At 41.1% G+C, this 23678-nt stretch overlaps 1 protein-coding gene across 12 annotated transcripts in view; it reads left to right on the plus strand.

The window, feature by feature from the left end:
• Nucleotides 1–23678, plus strand: part of ANKRD44 (ankyrin repeat domain 44) — a 140686-nt gene that overhangs the window by 49961 nt on the left and 67047 nt on the right. For all 12 annotated transcript variants that reach the window (XM_061456948.1, XM_061456912.1, XM_061456985.1 and 9 more), the window contains exons 2-3: nucleotides 14471–14554; nucleotides 22906–22984. In XM_061456948.1, the coding sequence (XP_061312932.1) occupies nucleotides 14471–14554; nucleotides 22906–22984 (163 nt within the window). The remainder of the gene's footprint in view (nucleotides 1–14470; nucleotides 14555–22905; nucleotides 22985–23678) is intronic.

The raw sequence follows: 23678 nt of genomic DNA on the forward strand, positions 1-23678 counted from the left end.
GAATGGACAAACAGGCAGCAAAACAGGACAGTGGTTTACCAAACCAGTTCCTTGAAAAAGAGTTGAGCAAGTGAAGAACTACGTCTGGGCCTAGTGTAGATGCTGTCAGATCTCACTAGTTTCTGATGCTTTACTTGAGTCACTTGTAAAGAACTATGAAAACAAAAGGAGATGATTACTAATTTAGTTACACAGATGCTGGTGTGGCTTTTACATGGCATTTAGAAGGAAAACTTCTAGAAAGAAGGAACTTTTAGAAGGAAAACCTTTTGGAACGTTAACACCTGCTTCTTCTTCAGTTCACATAGGTGGTTCATCTCAAATAGGATGATCCCTTAACAAAGAAGGCATCTGGGTAACTAGTGACAGATCAGATGTGTTCCCTGTGCTTGTCCTCAAACATCATCTTCTCTGATGGGCATGACTTGAAGAGCTTCCACTTAAAAGGAAATGTTCCAATAACAGGCATCTGCAGTGGTATGGCCAGAGTGGGTGGCCAAGGAATCATAAAAGAGCAGTAAAGTCAGACCGGATTGGGAAATCCTTTGTTTTGGTTTGGTTTTATCACTTAGCTTGGTTACTGTAATTCAGCTTTCCTGATCTTATTAGGCAGTTGATCAAGCTGTCACCAGCTCTTTCTGCTGTTGTCATTAGTGAGAGGCTGAGGATAATGCCCCGCTTAACAGCGCAGGCAAAAATGAATGTAAAGCACTTGCCACTGCTTTGACAACAAGCAGTTCCATGTTTAGAGGATTAAGTGGTGGTGGGTTGCTTTTTGTTTGGTAGTGAGGTCCTATATTTGCTAATATGCTAAATTTGACCAGACTAATGTAGGAATATTAACCAAAGAACTGGAAAGGAGATCAGGATCTGCAGTCTGTAGTGACTGAAAATACAGATTTGTTGTTTTTGTTCATATAAACCTTCTGTTAAAAAACCCCAAAAAACTATCTTATGGTTTTTTTTTTTTTCATCAAGCGTCAAAGTATTCCTTTCTGCAAGCGTGCCTTTTGGCATCAGACTTATGGTGCATATCACACAGCACCAAGTATTAAGTTAATCGCTTTTGAATTGGAATGGTTTACGAAAAATCAATGAGAGGCTGAAGTGTTAAGCTATGCAAGTCTAATTAACTTGCAGCTTTAATGAGCTATGGTTTCTCTAGCAAAATAACAAATGGGATTATAAATGGTACCTGCAGTTTGGGTTTAAAAAGGATTTTGTAAAAAGTGACCTTTTTCTTTCCTTCTGGCTTCTCTGAGCACCTTGTGTTGCAGAAAGGCATCTGAAGTGGACTGCAGTCTTTCCCTCTCCTGTGTTCCCTTTTCTTTGCTGGATTATTCTTTGCCTTCCCCTGATGTTTGGAAGAGGGGAGCTTGTCTTGACCATGTGATTGAGCACCGCCACACCAAGCCTTCGTCTCCAGAAAAGAAGGCTCCATTTGGACAACGATTATCCCAGGCCAGAGGGGATTAATGTGTGTAGATGTGATATGGGCATAGGGAGGGTCTCTAACATAGCTGGGCTGTGTCTGACTGCAAACCTTACCTCTTGTATGGTAGGAACTGGAAGCGATAGGGAAGATAACTGTGTGTACACAATGAGTTAGCGGTCTGGGGCGCTGAGGCCCTTTCTAGCTTCCCTTCTCAGTGCTGAGGAGTTTCAGCAAGAGATTGTGGCTGGAAGCTCCTTGAGAAGAAGGAAGATTTGTATCCTGCTTTTTCAGCTGATGTGAATACATATGCTCACAGTTCTGTTTGATTCTTCTCATTCAAGGTGAATTTTACTCTGATACGGAGACGTATTTAATGCATGGGATTCCGTGTGAGAAAGCAAGGCTCACACTGAGGCTCTAAACTGTGACAGTAGTCTTGGAGACATCTCGCAGCCTTTCCAGAGGGTATCCAGACCAAGGTGTTCATAACTTGTGATGGTGACTTGTTGGAAAAACAAGTGTAATAGCTGATTTTTTCGGGCTAATTTGGCTCTGTACAAAGTCATTTGAAACTGCTGGATTTCTCACAGTCAGATGCATTGTGTTTGGAAGATGCTGAACTCGTTTCTGAAGTGAAGCCAAATTTGAAACCTTTTAAAATTTCCATTTCATTCCTGTGGCCTGGCTACCTGACATTACATTCACCAGCAAAGCTTGACATTTCCCCTCCTCTGTCCCCTCCCCATCAGCTTCAGAGGCTTGGTTGATGATGAGTACAAGGCTATTATCAGGATATGTTGAATCAAGCTAACTTTGCTAATCTGTTCCAGATTCAAAATAGAGGTAAAACATCTGCTTTGGTTGTTGAGCTGAGCTCCATGCCAACTGCAGCATGCCTAATGTAAAGAAAGAGATGAAATGCTGTTATGGACTGATCTGCATGTTTGCACGTAGTTACTCTGCTAGTAATAACACTGTCATCAGCCTCAGTAGTTAAATGTTTTTAATCTGAATTTTATACTGGCTCTGCATAAGGTGAATGCCAGTGACTAAAATCTGCAAAGGATTTACTCTTTTATGAAAACAGTAATAACCAACCATGGTGTTCTTCAGGTGCACTGTGAGCTCCATGACCCTTTAAATCAGGAAACATAAACGTTAGTGGTTAATGTCTTTTAAGGTGTATTTGGCACTGGCAATGTATGAGAAAGGAAGTTGGAAGATTCTCTGGGTTATTCTGGAGCTGGCAGGAGGAAGTCTGTTGGGGTGGCACTTGTTCATCAGAGGAATGAACTTCACTGCAGTACTTAGGGGACAGGCGGTGGTGAGATGCTGTGTGTGAAGTGCAGTGCAAGGGGAAGTTACGTGAACCTGAGCAAGATCCACCTGTAATATAATGGTAAGACCAAGCAAGTCAGGTGTTTCTGATTTTGCTCAAGTCCCCAAAATGTCTTTTACCTCCCTTATGTCGCTTTCAGGACCCCAGAGGCTTGCTGCTGTCTGGGGCTTGGTTTACACACCCGTGACAGCAGGACCTTGGAAGTGTTTCAGGTAACTGCTAAGAAGAAGATGAGATTCAAGAACATGTGAGACTGTGACTGCAATATATATCTGTCCTTAACAGACACCCAGTGTGTGTGAACTCAAGTGAAGAAAGCCACAGCTGTAATTAACCTCTGACGAGTGAATGCAGCAGGGTCTTGGAAGTTCTGCTGGGGTCATGCCACACGTTACAGTGTTTCTACCCAAAGGCACTAGAATCCCCTGGAGCTTTTGGAAATGTATATATATATGTGTATATATATGTATTGATTTCTATAGAAATAGAATTGTGCTGCACTGTTTAAGTAATTGCCCCTTTTATGCTGTAATATCCACCTGAAATGCTAGAAAATGCACTTTCTCTGGATTTTTTGGGGGTGGAAGTGCAGTCTGCTGTAGCTTATTTGTATTAAGCCTTGTGTCTATGTAAGTGTGATGTGAATTTTGTTTGGGCTCTTTTGCTTTTGTATGTTCAATCTCTTGCCTATGAAAGCCTGAAAAGCCTGAAAAGAATCTCTTTGACTTTCAGTGATCATTAGACTAGTTCTGTTCTTGAAATTATTGTCTTCTGCAGTTCACTGTTTGTAACTCAGCTGAATTGGTAACCAGTGTCCCGGTTTATGTTGCCTTTAATGGAGCAGAGATGCATCCTCCTTGCATGCTGCTGTTTGAGCTCTGTATGTCTTGTGTATCTGTGGAAAGTGAATGATTTCTTTTAGTAACAAGCCTTTATTGCAAATTGTTCTCATGCTCCCTTTAAATTTTCTTCTGTGTAGGCTGCAAAGCTCTGATCTGTTTGGATCTTCCCTGTAAATCATGTTTCAGAGCTCTGTTTGGTGTCCGAGTCAAGTGATGCCCTAAATGCCTCAATCCAGTCACAGCCTAAGCAGTTCTGAGCAGTGTGGAAAGACTACTGTGTGTTTTGCAAGCCGCATTGCTATTTTAAGGTCTCTTCCTCTTTCATAACATTGTTCAGTTACATTCAGTTAGTAACTGCAGTCCCAAATTCTTCCTTATATGAAACTACCGTGTAACAGCTCTGGATTTCTCTCTAACAGACATGCTGTGTTCTCCTCCATACTCCTCATCTTCCTCCAGTCCAGTTGTTTGTGTAAGGTGTTGAGGTGGTTGTAACCTGCACTGGAGCACTAGAACCTGCCCTCCAATATCATTGTAGTCTCTTGTAGTTCAGAAGTATTTGCAAATTTATCAGGGCACTGTCTGTTTCATAGCTGCCTTCTTTGTGTGTACATTCATATAAACCAGGCCCTGTTAACCAGCAGAAGTCCCAATCTGTGTATGATGAGTATCAGTGCATGCTGTCTATATCAGATATAGCACTTAATTACAGTGCAGAAAGAGATTCAATGGACTATTATTCTGTACTACTGAGTGCCCAGGATGCCAGAAGAAAGGCAGGTCTCACTGTGCTGCTGTATTGAAGCAGCAATGTGATAAGGTTGCTTAAACCAGTGGTAGTGTGTGTAGAGGTCCTTGCTCATGCTTACCTTGGCAAGGAAGAGAGGGGTAAGTCATGGTTTCGTAAGCGATAAACCGAAGGAAGATAAACTTGCAGCATTTCCGCTCCTCTCCTGTTTTCTCTTTTATTCTTGGCTGCCATTGCTGCTGGTAGAGTGGGTGAAGGCAGGATGTCAGCAGTCTCCAGAGGATGTGGGGCTGTGGGGCCACTGAACAGAGGAGACGGGTCAGTTTACGTGTGCAGCTGCAGCCAGCATGAACCTGTTTATTCCCCAGAGCATCCTCCCAGTGCATAGGACTGGCTTTAATAATCTTTGTTCTTGTTGTTGTGAAATTCAGCACCTATGCAGTTGATTGAAAAAGGAATTGCTCATGTGCTTGAAGACAAGCAAGCAGGAAATGAAGCTTTCGGTAGGGTTGATGTTTTTCAAGTGAGCTTCTCCCCTAACTGTGTCGTTATTAAAACTCTAGCAAGGAGCAGACCAGTCACTGGTTTTGCTGCTGCTCTGCTGCCAGCTGTTTTATTTCTCTGGAGGTTCATAACCTCATGTTGCCTGGCCACCTCTCAGATGTGCTTCTGGTGGGGAGAAAGCACAGGGCTCTTCTGAAAGCAGGTGGTGTAATATGGCACAGTGCCTCTCACTTGGGACTTCACTTAAACTGATTTACACAGCTGGAATTTATGCCCCTAGAGATCTTACTCACTGCTGTACTCTTGTTCAGAAACACTGCCTTGGTGCCAGGCCTTCTTTCCTGCTTCTGACTAGATGATAGATGGATTATGGGGGAGGTGGGAAGGGGGAAGGCAAAAGCTCTGGAAGTCAAAATATGGATGTGACAAGAAGTATTCATATGGATTAGTAGTGCAGCACTCACTGCTGGGAATGTATAAAAAGAATTGGATCCTTTCTTTGGTAGTGCCATTACAACCCCATCACTGTATTTAATGGTGTTGTTGATATCTTTGTTGTGAGATATCGTACAACACACACTTTGTATCAAGACAAAACCCCAAGAAACTTTGAACAAACAAATTAAAGAGGACAGGAAAAAATCAGCATACCATTAGACTGATTATCCTCAATTTCTGCAAATATTTCAACAGATCTGATTGTGCTGTCTGTGACAGACACTAAAATGGGTAACAAATGCTGGTGAATATAACAAATGTTATGCTACTATGTTTATTTTTGTCTCCTTTAGAAAATGCTTTCTTATTTTAACTAGCCTGCAGCATGCCGAGTCTTTGTCTCCACGTGATTAATGTAACTTCAAGACAGGATTTATTAACCAATTTTCTGATATGATCTGCAGGCACTTAAAAAAACGTCCCCCCATCCCCAAATGCCAAAATCAAGAACCCCACCACTTAAATCAAGACCAGTGGACAGCCTCCAGTAATGAGAATGAAGGAAAGGACACTGGCCAAGCTGAATTAAACATGCTTAGCTCTTTTCCTTTTTAGAAGTGATCTAAATTTAACATCCCATGAGATATTTCAGTGCCTTTAACTGATAAGTTTAACAAAACATAGGCCGCTCACAGTGCATTTGGTGTGTAGAGGTATGTCAGGATTCCAGGAATGGCAGGATGTAACCTTCACTTCACCTGGAAACATAAGCAATTCTTGGGGCAGTTGATAGGCTTCATAATGAAAAATGGGAGAGAGCCAAAATCTGGAGCCAAGCTGACAGCCAGAAATAGATCTGCTGAGAGGCTTGTTTTGCACCGTCCAGAATGGCATATCAGAAATTGTGTGAACAGAAATACCAGGCTTGGTCCAGCATTGCACAAGGAGACTCAATCCTGACTATTTTCCTTTTTAAGTATCGTGAAAGCTTGACTAAATGAATGTTGTGTTCAAGTTTCAGCTGTCTCAATATGTTGCAATACTTTTCCCCAGATAGTTTTCACTTTGCTTTAGGTTTTCTTTGTCACTTGCTTGAAGTAAATGCAAGTGTGTGTTTGATAGTGTGTGTTTGCCGTTGAAGGTGTTGAGGAGTGCATCGCCTAAGAACTCCAGCTCCCCTGCTGCAGCAGCATAGGGGCAGCCAAGAAAGAAGCAAAGGTTTAAATCTCTTGGAGAAGGCAAGTAGAGAAAGGGGAAGAGCTGGGCACAGGGAGGACCAGAACGGGAGGTTGCAGGGGGTGGCAAGGAGGCAGGGGTGTGAAGAAGGTTTGTTCTCATTGCTTCACAAGCAGTGTACTTTTGGGAAAGTGAACTGAGGTATGTTCTGGTTTGCACATCGCTTACTAAATAATTAATTGTGATTATGTTTAATTATAGAATCAGCTCTGTTGTCTTCTCTGTCTGGCTGGAGACACATGGAGCTTGTGGGTGGGGTGTAAGTGAAAGCCAGGTCCATCTGACTGGGAGTGGAGAGCCAGAAGCCCGTGGGAGCTCAGCCTGGGTTTCGAGTTCTAAATCCAGTTTGCTATGGCAAAGGCCTAACTGGTGTGGAGGGGAAATAATTAAAAGCAGGTAATGCAGAATGTGCTGTGATGGCCCTGCTCCATTTTCACGATTGAGCCATTCTCTAAGCAGTTCAGGTTGTCCTATTCCAAACATAGCATAAGCAATGTTCAAAGCATTGTTCCAGCCTTGCTGGAAGGTGTTTTTCAGCTTGTCATGGGACAATCTTGTTTCAGACATCTTTACTGCTACTACTTCAACCCTTTGCCAGTGATGGTGCTATTTTTTTCCCTTCTGTTAATGATGTACAATAGCTGTAATGAAGGAGAGCTTGGAGTTTTGGAAAATCGCCTAAAGCTAGTGATTGGATTTTTCCATCCTCAAGATGCAGAAGGGTGTTTTGTTAGGCCTGAATTTCCAGCCTCTCACCCTGATCAGTACCGAATACCAGAATTCAGCCAGAGGGGTGGGCATCCTCCCAGACTGCAGGCAGCTTCACAGTCTGCCCAAGCTGCCCAACAGAATCAGGTTGGAGCTGCTGTATTTCTGTAGCTGTTGGGTAGCTTCTGATTAATTGTTGTCCAGCTAGCAATGTATACCAGTGGTTAAACTCAGGTTTTATTAATGCCATTGGCAATGGCAATATCTGATGATCATGTTAGAATTGCCAACTGTTTCTGCACCAAGGATTTCTGGAAATATTCAAGCCTTCATTTGTGAAGGCTTGGGTGCATGCTTAAGTGGGAGCTACCTACAGAACACATTAGCATAACATGAATTATTCAGACATTTGTGAACAATTACTTAAAATCCGGAACCACTTATGCATTACTGAGCATTTAACTGACCTTGGGTAGAGGGGAGGAAGCGCTGAATACAAACCCAGCATTGTTTATAACACACTGAACATTGCAGACATCAGTTGAACAGCACCAACAGCATCCTTGCTTGATGCTGTTGGTGCTGTTTAGTACCTGCGCCTTAGGGTTAGACCAGACTGGTAGCCATAGGCGTGCACTGGGGTATTTTCACATTTGGTCACTGAGCATTTCTTTGTGTTTTGATGCAGTTGCCATTCACCATTAGAATCAGCGGATTGGAGGGACAGGCTCTTAGGCACGGAGGCTGTGGGCAGGTTCAGGAGATGCTGGGTTGTCCTGGCAAATGCAGACCCCCTTCTCCAGCTCCTCTTTCTTTAAAAATCTAGGTTAAAAGTTGCTACTGGGGCTAAACATATGCTCTAGTTACAGTTTATAGATACATCTTTTCCTAATCTCAGCAGAGCATAACAGCAAATGAAGCAGTGATTGATTCCCCAATGCTCCTGCAGTATGTTCCCTGTGTGCCATGCACCTTCAGTGCTAAAGTCCTTTTTATGGTCTGAAGGATGAACACAGCCTGAGGTTTTGGAGAAGCTGAGTAGAAAGAGGTTGTTATAAATGACATGGAGGGAAATGAGGAGCTGTTACAGGAAAAACGAACATGTCTTGCAGTGAAACTTAAATGCCCAGCACACCCCTCTAAGCAACTTAGAGCGCAGTGTGGTGGCAGTTATAAAGTCATTTGTATGGGGGAAGTGTCAGAACATAGTTCTTTAGTGTCCTTTAAATGGTAGCTTAAAAACAGCACAAAGATCTCTCAAAGTTTGAAAGGGACATTTACCCAAAGTTTTTCTCGCTTTCAGAAGTGTTGATTGGTGGTTTGTTCAATACCTCTGTGTGTCATGTAAGTCCTTGGGCATGGAAATGCAGTGGAACAAATTGAAATAAATAGCAGTATTTGGGCATACATGTCCCTTCTGCATTGCTTCATGTGCAGTCCTTACAAATAATTGGGATAGTCTGTGAAAAAAATGGAAGGACATGAAAATTAAATCAATTTAAAAACTTTTCTCCTGCAGTATTTGAAATGCTGAAGTGTCCAGGTTATTTAGGTAAGAATATTAACTCACTTAACTGTGCCGTCAGTTTGCCATAATGCTTCCAGAGGATCACTCTATGGATTTGATTCTCTCCACTGGCCTTTCAGCAGCTTGAACAAGTATTCCTTAGGATTTTCTCAGTAAAAACCTAATTGCTGTGAAACATCCCTTAGCAACTGTCCAAGGATGTTCTTCTCCAAATACCAGCTCTGTGAATCTACTTTGCAGTCAAAACCCGCTATATAGAAATTGCAGTAAGAAGTGCAATCTTTGAAATGATGATAAATTGAGAGCAAAATTCTCTCTGTATTTACTCAGCAGTCAGCTCTTAAAACGTAGTAAAAGGCTAACCCCTGATGCAAGTGAAGTAGACTGCAAAGCTTGTTAAAAAGTGGCTAGTGTTGAGTAATTTCTGTGCACGGAACTGTATAAATACTAAGCACCAGGGAAATGTGCTCTTAAGAATTAAGAGAAATCCTGTTAATGACTCTTCACTCATACAGACTTTTAAGTTAAAACAGCATTTGAGACATGCATGTGTTGTATGCTCAGGGGGAGAAAGTCCTAAATTAAAACTAGGAAGAGGAGTAGTCTTTGTGCTGTGACCAGTGGAACGAGATAGCTGTATGTGCTGTGACATTGCAAACAGCCTTGTAATCTTGATTAATGGAAGTACTTGTAGAAAAAGATAGAGGTGTTTGGCAAAACACTGACACAATCAATACCACTTTGAAATGATTTTGTGTCTTGCTACATTGTCTTGCTAGTTAAAGAGAAATGAGTACATGGACATATGCAAGTGTTGAGTCCAGCAACTTGATGTAGTGCAATTAAAACAAGTAAAAGATCAATACAAAACTTCTTTTCACTCACAAGACTGAATGATGGTATATTATATCAAATCAGCATAGGAATTGGTCATCCTTTCACTATCTGACTCCAGCTCCTGTCAAATGAAAATCTGACTTAATTAAGTCCTTGTTAGTGTGTCAGAACACCTAAATCAAGACAAAATATTTCATGTATGTCACAGTTACTCGACAAAAATTCTAACTGATTAGCAAGGAGCTTCAGCATCCGCTTCAGACATAGTAATTAAAATGATACTTGAGACAGTCCACTTAGATACTGCATCTCTTCTGGGGTTCAGAGACCTGCCAGTGCTGCTGGATAATAGACCCGGCTTTCCTCTTTGCTGTCAGATCCATGGAGGAGAACGTCACAAGGCCAGATTGTTTTCTGCCAGTGTGGGTTGTCGGCTCCACAAGACGTTCTTCCATGGGGGTTTAAGCTCTCTATTGCTGAAAAAAAATTGTTGCGCTTTCAGGTCAATAAGCTAATTTTACCTTAATTTTACCTTGTGGGCTGAAGTCCAGCTTGTGATTGTCCATATGCAGTAAAGATAGGGAGGTAGGGATAGGTGCCTACATGTCTGCAGATACTTATTTTTACAATCAGGCTAGTTACAGCACAAAGTAAAGAACACTCTAACAGAACTTGCTGACGAGTTTCATACTTGTAATAATAACTATGTAGTAAAAGTGACATGGAAAGTTTTTTGTTAGCTGCTGGTGTATATTTTCAGGAAAAAAATGTGAACAATCCCAGCTGAAACTCTCTGTAAGAATTTAGAAGCTCTGGAGAGCTGGGCTAATGAAATGGGTGTTCATCATTCCAAAACCTGCACCTTGCTTCATTCTAATAATAGTTATACATAACCTGCTCTGTGCTTGCTTTCTGTTTATTCTTGTTTTATTCGGAGTGTTTAGCAACTTCTGAATATGAAGAATTTTAAAGCAAAGTATTTCTGATAATAACCCATTGATGATGTTACCACAGTATCACAGTATGCTAGAGATTGGAAGGGACCTCGAAAGATCATCTAGTCCAATCCCCCTGCCGGAGCAGGAACACCTAGATAATGTTACACAGGAATGCGTCCAGGCGGGTTTTGAATGTCTCCAGGGAAGGAGACTCCACAACCTCCCTGGGCAGCCTGTTCCAGGGTTCCGTCACCCTCACTGAGAAGAAGTTTCTTCTCAAGTTTAAGTAGAACCTCTTGTGTTCCAGTTTGTACCCATTACCCCTTGTCCTATCATTGTTTGCCACTGAGTAGAGCCTGGCTCCATCCTCGTGACACTCCCCCTTTATATATTTATAGACACTTATAAGGTCACCCCTCAGTCTCCTCTTCTCCAAACTATAGAGACCCAGCTCCCTCAGTCTTTCCTCATAAGGGAGATGCTCCACTCCCTTAATCGTCTTAGTTGCCCTGCGCTGGACTCTCTCCAGCAGGTCCCTGTCCTTCTTGAACTGAGGGGCCCAGAACTGGACACAATATTCCAGATGGGGTCTCACCAGGGCAGAGTAGAGGGGAAGGAGGACCTCTCTCAACCTACTAACCACCGCCCTTCTAATACACCCCAGGATGCCATTGGCCTTCTTAGCCACAAGGGCACAGTGTTGGCTCATGGTCATCCTGTCGTCCACTAGGACCCCCAGGTCCCTCTCCCCTACACTGCTCTCTAACAGGTCGTTCCCCAACCTATACTGGAACCTGGGGTTGTTCCTGCCCAGATGCAGGACTCTACACTTTCCCTTGTTATATTTCATCAAATGCCTAACTCTCCAGCCTGTCCAGGTCATGGGCTTTAGAAATTATTTCCCCAAATATTCTGCATCCTTCTTTGGTAATTAGGAAGTGTCATTATCTGCCCTTCAGGAATTTAGGGGGGGAAAAATGCAGTTATGAAAAGCTCATGCATGAATGTGGTTATCACTGAAGATGAAGAAAATAATCTGTTCAGGTCATTGGACATGCATCATCACCACGTACATAACTGCACAAGTTCCATTTCATCACTGTCAGCTATTGAATGGAGCAACACTTTTTCCATCGTACTGATGGATGCGGATGCACATTCTCAGTTGCAGCAAGAGTGCTGCAACATACTTCTGGCATGTTTTTCCTGAACAGGTCATTATAGATGACTGTGAGTCTTACATGGAAACATGTCTTAGTATGTAATAAAGATTCTTTAGTGTGTTGCTCACTTCAAAGCTAATACCTTTCAAAATGAAGTAAAATCATGAAATAGTAAATGAGTAAAATGCCTAACTGGAGAAGGCTGCACAGCAGTGACTCAGGATGGTTATTGAACTGTACCGGTGTTAGCTCTTCTTTCCAATTCACAGGCTCTGATCTTTTTCCGTTATTTCTGTCTCTTGCTGTTACAATTAGGAGTGGTAGATTCTATTGTAATTAATTTATAAAAGGTAAATCTCATGGGAATAAGGGCTGAAGGACTGAGGTCTTTGTAAATGGGTACGTGGCAGCTCTCTCCTGTCAGCAAATGTTATGTGTATCGGCAGTCTGAGGCTTATAAACTGTTTCAGTTAAATACTGGGTTCTGATATAAGGAACTGCATGTAGATATGTGGTGGTGGACAAAAATTGAGATGGGGATCTCATATACATTCCAGGTTTAAAGGAACAGTTTTATTCTCAGTCTACTTTCTGTGTTAAGTAGCTGATGCCAATTAAAAAGCTCAAGCATTTTCTGTAAACCCAGGTGTCTGATCCAGATTTCTGGCAGAGGGAAGAAGGGTCAAACTCTCTTATTGTAGCCTTTCCTCTTGTATTAATGTAACAATGTGCGGTACTTTATTCTTTCCCTATTAAAAGAAAAGCATCACCTCCAACAGTATTTTAACTTGAAAAAACCCAACCAACCAACCAAAACCCAACAGATTTGGTGTTTGTTCAGTGTTTGTCTTGGTTCTGATACTCTGTTTGAAACCTCAGCTTATGTGTCATCAGAGCCTGGCTGATACCTTTTGTTGAGTGCTGGGTGTACCTGCAAGTGGGTTCGGAGACTAATCTGAGTTGCTGGGGTATCTGTTGCTTGGCCACTGGGTTGCGTTGCCCTTTAGCTTGAAATCGAGTTCACTGCTTTCCTGTTTACTTTGTTCTTTAAATATTGTGATACATGTACATGAAATGGAAATATTTCTGTGTGAGCATTCTGATTTCATAAACATTCACTGGTTCTTCATAGTGTTAGCTTTGCACTAAGTATAGGACATTTTCAGTAGTGGGCAGAAGATTAAAGAGTCACTTCAAACCACTACTTTTGGTAGAGAAAAAATGCAGAAATGAATCCATCTCACTGTTAGCTGTATTCTGATTTGAGCTTGACAGATGAGGAAGAAGGGACCAGACTTTGAGTACTGGTGTTTGCTTTCTCTGGTGGGGAATAGCCTGTGGCTGTTCTGACATTGGCTGGGAAGGAAGCATGCTAAATGGTACAAGTGAAATGCAATTTGTTTTCTTTCTTTTCCAAACATCCGCTAGAATACAAAAGACTGCAGACAGCTGTGATAAAAGATGCTGCCTTAGTCCTTTTTCCTGCAGAGGAGTGGCGAGAATGAAATTCCAGTGTGAATCTTTCTCAAGGGCATAAGGGATTAATACGTCTTAAAATAGACACCATCAACTTAGAAATGTATTTTCCACACTTGAATATGATGAATTTTGCAGTGAAAAGATTGGGTGAAAATTGTATTTTCTCTGTTCTTCCAGCTTGTTCATGAATTTTGAGATAACCTTTTTACAAGTTAGTTAAATTCTGCAGTCTTAGGAGCTGTTGTGGGTTTATGTGCTGAAGTAGTCCGGCATGCTTCCATTTTGCAGAGTTATTTTAGACTCTGGTGATTACATGGCACCACAAACTCTTTGCTGCTGGTAGAACCACAAGGCAACCTGGATGTGGGTAGCAAGCTCAGAGTGGCACACGCTGCTTTTAGGACGGGTGACAGTGGAAGTGGGGCCACCACCTGTTTCAACTATGTGCTTCAGGGGATAGGGATCTGTTTAATTTGTCCCCTTCCTTTCCAAGTCTCCAGCAGCAAGTTCTTGTAATTCACTAGGTTATGTTCTGCCAGCTCAGTTAATAACTCAGATATTTGTCCAGAGCAAACCTAGGTACAAGGACGTGAAATTGCCAGCTCTGGTCATGTAACAGCAGCTGAGCATATGCAGTGCTCCCTCCCACTGATGGGCAGTGATGCCAGCATTGCCAGAGGAATGAGCATGGCATATTGTTTCTCCCCTATGCCTGATTATTTATTTGTGCGTTCAGATTCATAATAGCATAATAACAGACTTGAAACAATAATATAATTATTTCGCTTCTTGGGTGGTTAAAATTAACTGTGCTCTTTGCATATTTATTCAGTAAAAAGATACAAGATGTTTAGTAATTGCCCAGAAATTCATTATCTGCATAATGTTCTGTTTCTAAATGTGTATTGCATGATCATTAATCTGTGCCAACAGCAAGCATGCAGCAACATCTGATGTAATTAGTTTCCCCCTTACATGCCAAGGAGAACATCTGGGCTAATTGCATGTTGTTGACAAAAGTTGCCATTCTAATGGGGGTCCCTGTTTCTGCACATACACACTCATTATATGTACAAACATACTCATGATTTCAGTTTATCCTCAAGCAAACTGGTAGTTCTTGCTGGTGAGATACTCTTGGTGATGTGTTACTGGGGTCGTACAGTGTTTGTGAACAGCATTAGTAAATGTTAGCAGGGATAATATGCTCTCTTTTTAAACAGAAAACAAACAAACCTGTAATGTAACGCTGCTTCTTCTGTTTTGTTTTCCCAGCCGCCACTGGTCCAAGCGATTTTCAGTGGTGATTCAGAAGAGATACGGATGTTGATCTACAAAACCGAGGATGTCAACGCCTTGGTATGTGACTTGGCTTGTTACGTGCTTGTGATACGTGATCACCATGCTTATGAACTGTTGGAATGACTGTATTAATCATGTTCTCAGTAATTAACATGTAACAGAACGGGAATGCTTTGGAAGTTAGAGATGTGGGGATTCAGTGGAATCCTAATTAGTTCTCTTGAAATATAATTATCTCCAGCAGGTGACTTTAAATTTTCTCAGTGTATGGTAATTATTCCAAATCTGCAGGTCAGGCAGGGACATTGTTTTTTCTCTTACTGAGAAAATGAATGAAAACAGCTGAAAGCTGCATGTTTTTACTCTCTGTAGAGTTTCCTTTTAGCAAGAGTCTTTGTAGATCAGGAGCTGCTATTCAGTGTTTGACTATAGTTGAAAGCTTCACTATAAGTCTCAGCAGCGAGAGTAAGGAAGCAGTATCTTGGCCACGATTTGCCCACAAAGGAATTACTGTTCTGCAGATTGACTTATTCTAGCCAGAACAATGGTAAGCAGCTGTAAACAAGTAGTGGTTAAGTGTCTGGCAGTGGAAAAAAAAAAATCTTCATTTTGGCTTTTTGCATAAGGTTGGGCTCTCCCCTGCCCCCCACCTTTGATCTTAACTTAAATCCTTACTGTTAGAAATGAACTCTGCCAGTCCTAACTACCCTCTGTGGCCTCTGAAAGTGGTAAGAATATAAAGCAGAAGCAGAACAATGATTTCCAGGTGTTTCCTGGACTTTTGAATCAACCTTCCTTTTCTTCACTTCTTTTTCTGACATAAAGCCATCAGTTTATTCATAGTTAACCCCAGCAGTTTGTCTGGTGTAGTCTTGGTGCTGCAGCTTTTGCAGGCAGTGGGGTCCAGCCATCTGGTTCAAAGCTGCAGAAAGGAACTGGAGAAGATCTGGTTAGCTGGAGCTTCACTCCGTTTGCTATCAAGTGGAAGGAAAGAGTTGCTGTTTTAAATGGAGAATCTGATCAAACATGACCTTGATGTTAAGCTTTCCCTTTGATTATCAGTACCTGGTTGCTTTCTTCCAAGAAGTTCCTAAAAGTGCTTTTTTAAAGCATCGTCTCCCTTGAGTTTCTTCCTTATTTGTTTTCAACAGTGGTCTCAAAAAGCCAAAGGAAAAAACCAAAGCCATCCAAGCAATAAAAAAATCCCCTAACCTAGATGAACATGACAGTCCTAAAATTTCCTCTGTATTTCACTTTATTTTTTCAAAATAGCATTTCCTGTAGAAGGTTATTGCAGCTTCTCAAATGTTTTTATATCCTTTGGCTGCAAGTGTGGTAGTAACGGTTGCTAGGGAGATGCTCTGAACTGTCAGGTGCGATACTGGATGAAGAATATGTGTTTTGCAGATGAGTACTTAATAGAAATAGTCATTGAACTTGAATGGTCTTGCTCAGAATGCTGTTTGAGATGCTAAAAGTCCATCCAAGAAGGCTTTTCCTCAACTGCTTTGTCAGGAGCAACAAACAAAGCTGTTCTTTGGAGTAATTAGAAAAATACCAGTCAACACAAATCCTGAAGGTTTTGTGTGTGTCTGGACAGTGATTGCAGACAAGTGTCACATGCTTAAAATGTCACTGAAGACAGATCAAAAGACAGCATTCCCCACCCCACCCCCCATGCTGTGAACTGGCAATTTGCACCGTGTGCTTCTATTACTATTTTAAGGGTGTTTTTAATTACTTCCATGTTAGTATTTCTTCAGTGCTTGGTTCTCACGTGGGAGGAAACTCTGACACTGTTTGGCAGCGATTTGTCCTTTGTTGGTCGTTTTGGTTAGCTGCATTAATACTGGAATAGTTCACATAGAGGTAGGATGGGGAAATGAAATAAAACTCCATTTCTGCAGCAAGCTTCCCAGATTTCCGAAGTTTTAAAAATGGGGTTTTGGAATCTGCAGAGGGAGTTTATTTGGAAAGCAGAATTAAAAAGCACATGGAGAAACTATGCAAAATTATGGATGTATATGCATACTTCCTAAGAGAGAATCAGTCTCAGAGGAAAGAGTTTGGAGCAAATCAGAAGTGTAGAAGGTTACTTGGTTTGGGGCTTTTTTTTGTGATCTGGTAAAGTAATTAGCATCTTTCCTAGCCAGGAAGTGTATGTTGAATGAAATGGCTACATTCTAAATGCTGCTATAATTGTAGCTTCTCTTTGGCAACCAAGTGAAAGCTGTAGCTGTTTGGCTTAGAAGTGGGTTTAGTTCACTCTGCCTCCCTAATCCCTAGTTATGCTTTGGGGGAACATGATGCTACTTTTGCACCATAGGGGCATGGACAGCGTTATACTTGGCTGGCGATGAGTGATTCCCTGCCACTGAGTACTGCATATACTCTGTTTCCATGGGAAATGTGGTCTGCCTGTGGCCAGTGTTCAGCAGCCTGTGTTCCTGGGGCAGTTGGGATATTGGGTTGGACAATCCAGACCATGTCACGATTTTCTACTAAACCAAAATCCTTCCTGTAAAATTTACATTTTCATCTCGGTCTTCTGGTTTAGTTACTTTTCAAAATATTCAAAGTCAAACAAAAAAAGGCAAAACCCCCTTCCAGCATTCTTCCCCATAACAAATGTGGTATTTGCAAGCCAAACCAGACATTTGTTTCTCTCTCTTTTTACTTTTTATCCCCTAATCCTGCATCTGCTCTTGGATAGAACCCTAAGAAACAAAATATATGCAAAACTTTGATGTCCCCAGAATATCTTCCATGCATTCATGGTTTTTTGGTAAGTCAAAAGTATACCCACTCACTCCACAGTGAGACTGTTGAAGCAACATCTACTTTCCCAAAACTTAGTTGCTTCTGTTTCTACAGTTGGGGCATGGTTGCTGATACGGCCTTCTGGGCTTGATCCTCATAGCTGCTTTGCTCGATGCTCTGCCAGCTGCAGCTTCTTCTCACTGCTTGTTGGTGCCAAGAGCTGCTTGTGCACATTGTTCCCCACCCACTTCCACCAGAATGAGATAGGTTAGGAGAAGGTGACGGTTTAGCTGAATTTGGCTTGTTTCCATTCATGTGGAGCTGCAAAACCAGGTGTTTATCCAGGTCTTCACACACACAAGTTCCATGTATTTCTGTAATACTGCTAAGCATGCTGTTTGCTGTGGTCTGAGTGCTTGAGGGTACAAGTGTGCACACATGTAGGATTGTGAGTCTGAAAGGCTTTGCATGCTTGAGATAGCTAATGTGAAAACCAGCTTGTTCACTTTGGAGTGACATGCTTGACATGAGGGACCTTGATATGGTATTTCAGTTGTCTTGGGAACCAGACCCTGTCTCTGCTCTCATCCAGGGAATGACAGTTTTCTTTCTGACACTGGGGAGTCTTGCAGGAGAATAAAATTATCCTGGAAATAGACATTCCTCTTCTAGATGTAGTTTTGCTGTGCTGGAAAGTCTTCTGGAGGATTTAGTCAAGAACTTTGGAAGGCTTCTGCTTTGACAGTTTGACAGTGTGGTGCTAAGTGATAGCTGTGTTTCCAGTGGGCATTTAGCTCACTGTTTGGTGTGCTGTTAATTTGAGAGGGAAGTAACAGAAAAATTTCCTTGTACAGAAGGAAATTGTGAACAGTTTTTCTCAGTTATGCAAGGAAATTGAATATGAAATTGCATCCATGTTTGCAATGTAAGGTAGCCAGCATGACTTCTATTTAGAGTATTTTTTTCTCTTAGAAAATATAGGGTTTATATATTTTATAAAGAAGATGTTTGAACTGTGAAGAAGATTCTGCTGGAGTTTAGTGGGAGTCTGAAATATTATGAGTTACTCTGTACAGCATGCTAGTATATTACTGGGTGCTAAGTCATATATATCTTGCTGGTGACTCATGTTTATCAGTGTCCTTAAAAACACTGGGGACAGTCAAAGATGTCTCCATTAAAAGCTCATGGCAGAGTTGGTTGTTGGAGTGTTCTTTTCTTTAAAGGCAGCAACGTCAACCTGAAATAGCTGGACACTCTGAATCTGCTTTTCCCATCAGCTCAAGTTATATATGCTCCCACATCATCACCTCCCTAAGTCAATATTGCGTTTATAAAATGGAGAGGCTATTTAAGTCTATCTTTTGAGCCTTACGTTGGAAACTCTCTCCTACAAACATTAAAACATTTCCATTAATTAGGATAACAGTTTCTGTGGTCTCAATCTAGGATGAGTAATTGATTTTAAAAGTTATCTTTTTCTGTCATGATGACTACTGTTAGCATGCGGCTGGCAGTAGGAAGGAAATGAGGAGGCTGACATGAGGAAAGAAAGTGTTGGATGGAGGGGGAGAGGGAAGATGATTTTTCTTGTCTCTATAAGTATCTCAAAGTATTTGCCTCTTCCACCTCATGGCCCCTTGGTAATTAAAGACTTAGTCCAGAAAAATCTTTGTTTCTAGGGTTAAACTGAAGACTGTGGGGATGAGAGGTGCTGAAACAGAGATCTGTCTTTTCAGGCCGGACTTTCTGTGCTTGGTAATAGCAGAAGAAAGAGCACCAGGCATAAGTTACACAGCTTGACTTTCACCTCCCAGCTGGTGCTCATACTTAAGCATTTGATTTGCTTTGTGAATTACAGGCTTTAATAAAAGAATCTGAGAGGGAGGAAATCCTGAAGTCACAGAGACTCTCCTTGTACAGTATCAGCTTTTGGCTCTCAAGGGTTGTAAATAGCCCTAGAAGTAGCTGCTTCTTTGCTTTTAACAGTAGTTCCTAACCAGTTCCCAATATTCAGTTTTCCCGAAGTCAAGTTGTATCTGAATGTTTGTTTGAATGGTACCTTTTGTGTTTCTACATCAGGTGTACTCAGATGTAACAACAGTAAATGGGACAGCTGAGCAGGAGGCTTGTTTCTGTGAATGTTTTGGTTAGACTTGTATCAATGGAAGTTGTAGCCATTTGTTTTTCTCTAATACAGTTGAGTTTATTCTGCCACCCAGGCAGATGCTGGCAGCTTGAAGGTGAAATCCAAACACTTATACCAATGAAACCTGGTTTTGTTGGTGCATTAACTGCTTCTTTGCTGAACGATTCCTGCTGGCTGCTCAGACAGGTGACAAAACCAGAATATAGACATTTATTTGCTGTAGCAGTTGCAGTTACATTTTAATAGTAAACATCTTCTGATCTGAACATCTGCAGTTGGTGTAAAAGTTCAAATCCATAATCTCCTTTGAGATACAGGCTGTGCTGAGGAGAAACTGTTGGCCATTTTCTAAACACGACTGATTATTTTACGTATGCCGATATGACTGATCTTAGCCCCTGTTCTGCTACTCTTCGTGTACTCTAAGGCTCTGCGCCAATAAAGCACTTATGGACTAGCCTAACTTCAAGCCTCTGAAGGGCCTTATCAGTGTCCCTGTGATCACTTGAGTGCTTTAAGCATGTGTTGAGTGTTTTTCTTGCTGAGGCCTTCTGTCTGCAATTGCCTGTTTGTTAAATGCTTCATTTCCTTTATCTGTGTGCTTTCTAAAAACAAATGAGTACAGATAATGCAGCAGCATCTTTTCTGTGAACTAACAGAAGTCACTTGACACAGTTTTGGGGAGAGGGTGTTTATCTCATCTCAGCATGTTTTTATAGCCATTGTTAGCTTATCTACAGTCTCTTACTGAGCTTTGGTTCCTCTGAGAACTGCGCTGGAAGCAGGTCTGATTATTTGTCACACTATCATCATTTCTTCCCCTCCACCTCCTTTCCTTACCTTGATAATGTGTGGTCAGGTTTGGGGTACTTCCAGACCTTTCCCAGAAATGACAAGTTTTCTTTTTATTCCTCTGTTTTTGTTTGTAGCCTTCAGTCTTTAGATCGTTATTGAGCTACTTGTGCACCTTTTACTACCACCATGCCATAAGGACGTCTGTAGATGGGTAGATGCAAGTGCATGGGCCAGGCGCAAAACCAGCGAGTTATTTAAACCTGACTGAAGTGGTACATAGCTTTGAGGAGAACTCAAGGAGTGTGGTTGGGCATATAGGCTCCACTTCCTCTGTTTCTGTGTCAGCCCTGTGCAGAGAGTAAACAGGAACTTGAGGATGTTCCTCCACTGAGTTGCTCAACTGCATGCTCAGCTGCAGGCACTGTGTGTGGACTTCTCCCTGCCAAACTGAAAACAGTGCCTGCAGGGATCTTTCATGTGTTTTTAGTTTTCTATACCACACTCTGGGTTTTGTCACTGGCTAGTTCATGTGAGGGTGAATTATTATTTGTGTCTCATTGTGATAAATGGAGGAACTTCAGGTTTTTTTTTCTCTCTTGCAAAAATTAAACTTAAATTCAGTTGTGTGACTAAGCCTAACTTTTTCTGAAGACTGAATTCTCACTTAATTTGGTAGGATTTTGCATCAATTTTAAGAAGTGAAAGCAGACTATACTTTTCAGAGCGTTGTTCCTGCTGCAGGAAGATAAAAATTCAACTTTTCTGTTTATGTCCTATCCTTCCTCAGATATCAAATGTCCATCAGATTTACAGTTTAGTATACAACATTGCTTAAAATCAATAAAACACTGAACACCTTTGGGTCCTTGATATAGAAAATTGCTTGGTCTTGTATCATTAGCGTTCAGCTTCAGACTACTCTGTTCTGGTGCCAAACTTGGCTGTGTAGCAAGAAGCTGCTACAAAATTTATCAGTGACAGATACAATAGCTATTACAAATACTACATTGTGCTAAAGACAGATTCATGCACTCAAATGAACAAGCTAAGAAAATGAAATAAAACTGATTCTATTTGTGTACGAATGTTTGATCAGTCTTTAAATACTTTTTGCTATGGATAGCATTAGGATATGTAATATGAAGCAATACTTATGAAAGGTCTCGTATGCATTTATGTAGTCCATAAAAGTTAGTGCATGGTGGATTATGTTTTAGGAGCTGAGCAGATGAGAGAATCCAGCTTGTGATTTTGGTTCCTGAGTGGACACTGCTGGATGGATGCTGCTTAATGTTGTTCTAACGTGCCTACCATGTGAGGAGGGGAAGTAAGGCATCTTTCCCTCTGACCTGTAACAACCAGGGTGTCATGTAATCTGTCTTTCAAGTGTTTTATGTCTATGCCCAATCTGAAAAAAAACACTGCAGCAGAATTTGAGGGCTATATACATTGTGTATGGTTGAAAAAAACACACAAATACAGCATTTAAACATAACTTATTCTGGTGACCAGTGGCTCTGTGCCTCACAGTGCTGGAAAACAGTTTTCAGCATTCACATTACAACTGGCTCTGCTGCACTGATTTGTCCACATTTATAGCATACTTTGAAGGCGTTCCAAAAGAGCTTGCGGTTGATGACCTCCTGGGCATGTTAAAAGTGATATTTTATTTTACAGTCTCAGAGTTATGTTTCAGTGAGAGAGTGAAAATACCAGCAGGGTTTCTGTGCTAGTATCATTTTCAGGAAGTGGTGAATCTGTTACCAGTTTACAGTATGTAATGCTGGTAGGTTGTGATTTGGTAAGTTTGATTGATAAGTCTCCTAGAACTTACTTTATATTAATGAGAAACTGAAAAGAAATACATTTAGCAGTAGAAAACATGGGTCAAGTAACATGATTAGCGGTATTGTTGCCCATATTACAATGTTTAGCAGTTTTTTTAAAGGCCTGTGTTCTGGAATCATCTGACTAAAGCAGTAAAAGAAAGGTGGTTTTTTTCTGGGTTTGTAAACACTGCGTTTACACCTCTTGAAGGTAGAAGATTGTGAACATGTGACTCTCTAAGGCTGAAAATTACAGAATAAAAGTAGGTGTATTTCAGAAGGTGTATATATGATTATTAACAATTTTAAGTTTAAAAACAGAGATCTGACTGGTAATATTTTCTTTATTTGTGTTCCATTTTGGGCTGCTGTAGACAGCTAGGTACAAGAACCTTTGTAGGCTTAAGGGGACTGCATCTTATCCTTATGTATGGTTCAAGCCATTCTCCCAGATACCCTTCTGATGGGTCCGGTGTTATATTGCTAGCACAAACTGCATTGCAAAGTCTGATGTCCAAAAGCATCTGAATTATGTCACTGCAATACTTACAGTGGGAAATGTTTCCAAAAGAGACCTAAGGATGATGTTTTTCCTCATTTTAGATTTGATTTTATCTACCTCTTATTGATATATCAGAGTAAAGACAACATCTCTGAAAGGTCTGGTGGAACGAAGTGATAAAAAAGTCGAGGTTTATTGGGAGGAAATGTGTTGTTCAGACCATGAACTTTGTTCTTGCAGTAGTTGATGTTGTATTTCTAATTATAAACACATACACATAGAAAAATAAACACAATCTATATATCCATTGCTCTTTAGCACTAACACTTGCAGTTATTGATCATGTTTTATAACTGTACAATCTATGATTTTGTAGGATGCCGAGAAACGAACTCCTCTTCACGTTGCATCATTCCTGGGAGATGCAGACATCATCGAGCTTCTCATTTTGTCAGGTAAGGTAGTACCCCTCACTGTTCTAACTGGTAAAGTAGCTAATCACAAAGCTGCAAGGAAGACCAAGCAAGGCATACGAGTGAGCTTTGGCCAGTGTCTGCTTCTGAGTTTCATAGAGCTGGTTGCAGTTGTTGCAGACTTAGAAAATATCTTTAAATGTGGTGGTACAGTTATAAAACATGCACTGTGACTGAGGGGAATTCATAAACAAAGCAACTAGGTTTTTAAAACTTCTGAACATTCAAACTGACAGTATTTGTGGCTTGCTGAAGTACGCATTTGAAATGCAGGCTCATGTCCTGGAGTACATGCCAAGAATTCCTCTTAAGCAAAAATTGTAATGAAATAATAGCAAAAATGTTATGAATGAGTTTGAATGAATTGTAAGTGGTATTTACATTAGACATGCGGGTCTAAGAGATGGGAAGCTGATTTGGAGAATAGAAACTGTGCAGTAGGAGGTATCTAAACAAAAAACTCAGTGTTTCCAGAGTGTTGTAGTGACAAGAAACATGATCAAAATATGTCAGAACAAAGCATAAAGCAGACGCCTCTCAAGAAGTGCACACAGGTCACAGCAAAGTCCTGGATATGCTTGCAGTTTTTTTCTACCCTGGAAAACTGTAAGGGTAAAGTTATGGGGGTTTTAGAATGTGGGATTGAAAAGAACCTGATGGTACAAATATCTAACCC

Source organism: Pezoporus flaviventris, unplaced genomic scaffold, assembly GCF_033815535.1.
Source record: "Pezoporus flaviventris isolate CSIRO_AGI_PZ_B2104156 unplaced genomic scaffold, CSIRO_AGI_Pfla_v1 ptg000001l, whole genome shotgun sequence".
NCBI classification, from domain to species: domain Eukaryota; kingdom Metazoa; phylum Chordata; class Aves; order Psittaciformes; family Psittacidae; genus Pezoporus; species Pezoporus flaviventris.